The sequence below is a fragment of the Henckelia pumila genome, unplaced genomic scaffold (genome assembly GCF_033568475.1).
Source record: "Henckelia pumila isolate YLH828 unplaced genomic scaffold, ASM3356847v2 CTG_461:::fragment_3, whole genome shotgun sequence".
Taxonomy (NCBI): Eukaryota; Viridiplantae; Streptophyta; class Magnoliopsida; order Lamiales; family Gesneriaceae; genus Henckelia; species Henckelia pumila.
Window position 1 is genome coordinate 12,470,359 of NW_027331831.1, and position 7,241 is coordinate 12,477,599.

General features: G+C 40.8%; 1 protein-coding gene across 1 annotated transcript; it reads right to left on the reverse strand.

Moving 5' to 3' along the window:
* Positions 1–3,685: 3,685 nt before the first annotated feature.
* Positions 3,686–6,211, reverse strand: LOC140872019 (uncharacterized). Its single transcript, XM_073274757.1, has 2 exons — positions 4,397–6,211; positions 3,686–4,276 (listed from the first exon to the last, which is right to left on the reverse strand). Exons 1-2 carry the CDS (start codon positions 6,209–6,211, stop codon positions 3,686–3,688), a joined length of 2,406 nt encoding a protein of 801 aa, XP_073130858.1.
* Positions 6,212–7,241: the final 1,030 nt, after the last annotated feature.

Consider the following 7,241-nt stretch of genomic DNA (forward strand, 5'->3'; position numbering starts at 1 on the left):
TTAAGACTTACCCATCGCCTAAATTGGAACTCTTAGCATCACTCAACTATGGTTGGGATAACATGTCTCTCAACCAAATACAAAAATTGCACATTCTTTAATGTCTTTGTGCAAAGACTCTCGCTCAATTATTTTATGAAATACATATTTATTTTGTGTGAGTGAGCTCTCTTAAAGTGATGTTTACTTCGATATTTGAATAAGAAAAAGTGTTCTACAAACCTAGTTTGGTATGGATGATTTATCTCTCAAACTCATCTCTTGTATTTTTTTCCTTACATTTCACTTTCTTGGGTTCGCTCTCATTCTAACTTATTTTTCTTGTATAATCCTTCCATGCTTTATATCTAAATAAAAAAGCTCTTGTTTGATCTTCAAAATATTGTATATATATATATAGCCTTCCAAGAGGTATATATACGTTATTGATCGTTTAAAAAGATTATGTACTGTTTCTGCAAACAAAACAGTCATATTTGCATTTCTGTATAGCTGCTGGCCGACTGAGAAGAAAAAATGTCACGCCCCGTGATCGGAACGTAGCATCGGCGTTGTAAACAATTTTAAATCGTAAAACAACAAGCCATGTAGTACATAAACAGCCTTCAACCAGTCTTTACAAATCCAGTAATGTCTTTACAATAACCAAAACATGATAATAGCGGAAGCGAAATATAAGCGATAATAAAACTAATAAGACTGCTAGCAATTCCATAAATTTAGACTTGATCACCAACCCCAGAATGCGTTTTTCTCATCATCATCCAACTGCTCTTCAGTATCTGGAAAGGGAAGTAAGGGGGATGAGTGTTTTGGAAAACACTCAGCAAGAGGGGGCCAATCGTACATGCAAATGTCGAATATACATATATATAGGAGTTCAAAGGAAGCACGTTCCAACACATGTCGCAACATAGATCAGAACAAAGCATGACTTGAAACTGAGCATCAATACATATCATGAATATCACATAAACTTAGACATAGCACTGTTATTCATCTCGTTAATCATGGCTATTGATCAGTCCCTAATTTTTACTCCTCTAAGGGGGCGAGGCCTTAAACGGTTATTATAACCCACCGCATCAGGGCCATATCATATCTTATCATGTTTTCGGAATTCCTTATCCACTTCTTAAGTCGAATTCTAACAGTGCATAACAAGGAGTTTCATAGAACAAACATGTACGAATTTCAAAGAAGTATGAACCAGGCCATGTACGATTGAATTTTCACAAACACGATCATGAACGTATTTAAAACATATATAGATATAAGCCCTCTTACCGTATTCGATTTATAACAAATCGTGCAGAACTTGATGTTGATGGTAAGCCTCAAACGTGAGCAGAAAACTTCTTCCACAATAGAACAGAATGCTTGCTTTGAAACTGGAACAGAAACCTTACTCTGCTTGAACTGCTGCTATCGAACTGGTACTGCTTCTGCTAGTCCTCGAAAGTGGCAGAAGGTTGGAACTCAAAATGTGCAGAGTTTTACTCAGTTTTTGTGTTCGAAATTGGTGTGATCTCCCTGCTAAATCTGCCACTATTTATAGGTGTAAGAAGCAGCTGAAGGGCCTCCCATTCATGGCCAATAACTCATATTAACAGCCATCATTCTTCATTATTGCAGCTGTTACAATCTCTTGATTTCTAGCTGTTACACTCCTTGGCTGATACATGCAACACTAATCTGCATACTCATTGTGGCTGTTACAATTCTAGCCTATGACCAAAAAACGTGGCTTCACATTCCTCCCACCTGGAGAGAAGTTTCGTCCTCGAAACTTGGATTGGGTTGTTCTTCAAAGAGAAATGGGTATAGCTTTCGCATCTTCTCCTCTAACTCCCAAGTGGCTTCCCTTTCCGTGTGATTAGACCACTGAATTTTTACGTATGGAATGGTTCTTCTTCTCAACACTTGATCCTTGGTATCCACTATTCGTATTGGAACTTCTTCATACTTGAGCTCTTTTTTCAGATTCCCTTCAATTACCAGAGGTTCAATTTCAAGGACATGACTGGGATCTGGGATGTACTTCCGTAATTGAGAAACATGGAAAACATTGTGAATCCTTGACATATCTGGTGGTAAGGCCAATCTATACGCCAAGGTTCCTACTTTGTCCAGAATTTCGAATGGTCCGACGTATCTAGGATTCAATTTTCCAGCTTTTCCAAATCGAACAACTCCTTTCATGGGTGAGATTTTTACATACGCCTTTTCACCTGCTTCAAATTCCAACGGTCGTCTCTTCATATCAGCCCAACTCTTTTGTCGATCTTGAGCAGCTTTGAGTCTTTCCTTGATGATAGTTACTTTCTCTACCGTTTCTTGAATCAATTCAGGTCCAGTGATGGCTTTCTCTCCGACTTCATCCCAGTATAAAGGTGAGCGACACTTCCTCCCATATAATGCTTCGTATGGTGCCATACCAATACTGCTGTGGTAACTATTGTTGTAAGCAAATTCGATGAAAGGCAAGTGTTCACTCCAGTTACAACTAAATTCTATAGCACAAGCCCTCAGCATATCCTCCAATGTTTGGATTGTTCTCTCTGTTTGGCCATCAGTTTGAGGGTGATAGGCCGTACTGAGAGTGATCTTGGTTCCCATTGCATTCTGAAAGCTTTTCCAAAATCTGGACGCAAACCTCGGGTCCCTATCTGACAAAATACTAGCAGGTACGCCATGTAATCTTACGATATTGTCCATGTACAGGGTAGCTAGTTTATCCAGGTTGTAGTTCATGCGGACCGGTAGGAAATGCGCTGTCTTTGTAAGTCTATCTACAATTATCCATATTCCGTCATGACTCTGCCTTGACTTGGGTAAACCGACAACAAAATCCATAGAAATATGTTCCCACTTCCATTCTGGAATTTCCAAAGGTTGAAGTAATCCTCCAGGTCGTTGATGTTCAGCTTTGACCTTCTGACAGACCTGACATCGCGACACAAACTCAGCAACATCCTTCTTCATTCCATTCCACCAAAAATTTCCTTTTAAATCTCGATACATCTTGGTGCTGCCGGGATGCACTGAAAATTTTGATTTGTGTGCCTCAGACATCACCTCATGACGAATATTATCGATGTTGGGTACACACAATCGTCCTTTCACCCACATAACTCCATTGAAATCTATTTCAAGATTTGGTGTCTTTCCTTCTCCTGCTTGCTCCCTGAGTTTTGCTAAAGATCGTGGCTTTGTTTCAATTTGACTGTTTCTCGAAGACATGGTTGTGCTGAGAGTGAGGATAAGATTACCTTACTCATGTTCTTCCGACTTAGAGCATCAGCTACCTTATTTGCTTTTCCAGGGTGATAGCTTATTGTCAAGTCATAATCCTTCAATAGTTCAATCCACCTTCTCTGTCTCATATTCAATTCTTTTTGAGTAAACAAGTACTTGAGACTTTGATGATCAGTAAATATTTCACACTTTGCACCGTAAAGATAATGTCTCCAAATCTTTAGTGCAAAGACCACTGCGGCTAATTCAAGGTCATGCGTAGGATAATTTTGCTCATACGGCTTTAATTGTCTTGAAGCATAAGCAATTACCCTTCCATCTTGCATGAGCACGCATCCCAATCCTCCTTTTGACGCGTCGCTATAGATGACAAAATCCTTGCCTTCAGTTGGAAGTATCAATACTGGTGAAGATGCCAGCTTTTTCTTCAGAATTTCAAAGCTCTGTTCACACGTTTCATCCCGGTCTTAGAGTTCTTTTGTGTGAGTTTGGTGAGAGGTATAGCTATCGAAGAAAAACCTTCCATGAATTTTCGATAATAGCCAGCCAAACCTAGAAAGCTTCGGATTTCAGTTACAGTTTTTGGTCTAGGCCAATCCATAACTGGCTCCACTTTCTTGGGATCCACAGATACTCCGTCTTTGGATATTATATGGCCCAAGAAGGTGACGCTCTTTAGCCAAAATTCACACTTCTTGAATTTGGCATAAAGTTCTTTCTCTCTTAGCGTCTGGAGAGTGAGTCGGAGATGTTCTTTGTGGTCTTCTTCACTTGGTGAATATACGAGGATGTCGTCAATAAATACCACCACAAACTTGTCGAGGAACGGCTTGAATACTCTATTCATGAGATCCATAAATACTGCCGGTGCGTTAGTTAACCCAAAAGGCATCACCATAAATTCGTAATGCCCATACCGTGTCCTAAAAGCTGTTTTCGGAACATCTGCTGACTTGACTTTCAATTGATGATAGCCTGACCTTAGATCGAGCTTGGAAAAGACTGTAGCTCCTTTGAGCTGGTCAAACAAATCATCAATTCTTGGGAGGGGGTACTTGTTCTTGATTGTGATCTTATTGAGTTCTCGATAGTCGATAGACAACCTCATACTCCCATCTTTCTTCTTCACAAATAGGACCGGGGCTCCCCAAGGAGATGCACTTGGTCGTATTTGCTTTTTATCCAACAATTCTTGGAGTTGCTCTCTTAATTCTTTCAGCTCTGCTGGAGCCATTCGGTATGGTGCTTTTGAGATAGGTGCAGCACCAGGTACTAGATTAATTTCAAATTCCACTTCACGGTCGGGCATTACCCCAGGAAGTTTTTCAGGAAACACATCTGGAAATTCTTGAACTACAGGAATATCTTCTAATGAAAGTGCAACTTCTTCCTTTACTTCGCCTACCACTGCTAGGTATACTTCTTTGCCACTTTTCATAGCTTTCCAAGTTTGAGAAGCAGATAAAAGGGACTTCTGCTCCTTGACTTTGCCATGATAAATGACTTCGTCGAGATTTGCAGCTTTCAATTTGACATTCTTCATGCAACAATCTACTAAAGCATGGTTATTTGCTAGCCAATCCATTCCTAAAATGGCATCAAATTCTACCATGGGTAGTTGAATGAGTTCAGCTTGAAATATGTGTTCACTAATTGTCATTACACAATCTCTGTGAACCCTATGTGTTTCAATTGTTTTGCTAGTGGGAGTTGCTACTCTAAAAGGTTCCACCAGTATCTCAGGAGTAAGTCCTAACTTCTTAGCAAACCTCTTAGATATAAATGAATGCGTAGCACCACAATCAAACAATACATAAGCAGAAGTTTTGTTGATTAGAATGGTACCTGCTACAACGTCATTTGCATTCTCGACTTCTTCTTGTGTTACCGCAAAAACTCGGGCATTTGGCTTGTTCTCTTTTGGTTTATTCGTAGCAAAACTGCCTTTTGCCTCAGCTTCTTTGCCTTTGTTTTCTGGACAATCTGCAATGCGGTGTCCAGTCTTCCCACATCCAAAACAGGCGCCACTTGCTCTGCGGCATTCTCCAAAGTGTTTAAATCCACAGGTACTACATGTTTGGATTTCTTGATAGCTTGGTTTTGAAGGAGCGCTCTTGTTTGTTCCAGTAAACTGATATGGTTTCTTGAATGTCTGTTTTCCTGTTGAAGATTGCCCCACAAGAGGTCTCTTGTTCGTGTTCTCACCATCCCTTCGGTTGATATCGATCTCAGCTCGAATTGCAGCTCCCATTAAATCAGCGAAACTTGTGGCATGGTAAACTGCTAAAGCTGTCTGAATACGACTGCTCAAACCTCTTTTGAAACGGTGCATTTTCAAGACATCATCAGCCATGATAGTAGGAGCATACGTTCCAAGTGAATTGAATTTTGAAGTGTATTCAACCACTGACATATCCTGAGTCTGAGTGAAATTTTCGAACTCACTTAATTTTTGCAATCTGACTTCCGCAGGGTAATACTGCTTCAGGAACACATCCTTAAATTGTCGCCACGTGATTGGACCAGTTACTATCATAGGTGGTGACACTACCTCCCACCACTTGGCTGCTTTTTCTTCCAAGAAGGGTGTTACTACATCCACCTTAAACTCATCAGGGATCTCGAGTAGGCGGAGTTGAGTCTCGATATTCTTGAGCCAATATTGGCCAACCTCAGGATCTGGATCTCCTTTAAAGGTTTGGGCTCGGTTCTTTCTCAGTGACTCATAATGATACTTCACCCCATGCACCTGTGGTAGTGGGTTGCCATTTGCAGGCGGGTTTCCCAACCCTTGAAGGGTGTTAGCCACAATGGCTGCTATAGCCGCCAAGTTAGCATGATTTAGGCCTAATACTTGCGGCGGCGGCGGCGGCGGCGGAGGGTTCCCTTCATTGTTGTTGTTGCGGTTTCTATAGCGTGGGTTATGATTGTTGCGTACTGGTCTCTCGTCCATGTCCTACATACGTAAAAGTTTCTAAGATTCTGATAGATTTATGGTTTAGAAAAATAAATTAACAAGTTGAACACATAGGTAAACAAAAGACCATTCATTGAATTTCAGAATAACAACCGAATTGAAATAACAACTGATAGTTTTGGAATTGAAAGCAACAACTGATTTGGAAATAAGTGACAAGAAAACATAGCTGAATAAAAACTAATGCATCCATACTAATCTAAGTCTATAACTTCTCCATCCCCCAGAACATCGGCGGCCACCTCCTCAACCTCAATCTCTTCCGGATCTTCCTCCGGATCCTCCTCAGGTTCCTCCTCGGAATCCTCTTCTTGCAGTTGATTCACGGCCTGGAGTAGAATGACATTATGATTATTCAAGTTTGCCACTGTACCCTGCAATTGCTGGACTTGAGCTTCCAGCTGTTGGATGCGATCTCGCATCTGTTGACGACGCTGCTCATGTTCTGCGCAGGACTGCTGCCTCAACTGCTTCTCATGTTCTACTTGTTTAGACAAGTGGCTAACAACACCAGACAGCTCTGCTATGGTGTCCTGTGCTGTCCCCAATCTGTCTTTCGACTGCTTATGTTCTATCTCAGCTGCCTCCATTTTTTCTTTCGTTTTGTTATGCTCTTCTTCAGACTTAATCACTTGGTTGCGCAGAGCTTCTTCACGAAAATGGTTAAGGTCCATGTCATCACGAAGATATATGTTGTCCCCCCTCACTTGCTCTAACTCATAGAAGTACTGGTTGGCCCTCTTCTCCCATTCACGCTGCTCACGTCTAGCAAGAACTACCTTAGCGCAAAGTCGAGTAATCTTATGCTTCTGGTTATCAATAACCAGTTGCTTCATGCGAAAGATGGAATGGGCACGAGTACGAGGAAAACTGGGCGCCATTTCCTGAAAGAAAACAAATGGAAAGGCAGGGCTTAGAACAAAAAATATATATATATATATATATCAGAATTCAGCAATTACACAATACATGAACAGTTTGCAATAATTACAAACGAAACGGGACT

Bases quoted from the DNA above. Each gene is read 5' to 3' on its own strand.
- LOC140872019 (XM_073274757.1), bottom strand. From the start codon at position 6,211: ATGGACGAGAGACCAGTACGCAACAATCATAACCCACGCTATAGAAAC. The intron at 4,277-4,396 runs GTCCTATTTGTG...TTGTTTGACCAG, and splicing joins CATCTCCTTGGGGAGCCCCG to CTCAAAGGAGCTACAGTCTT.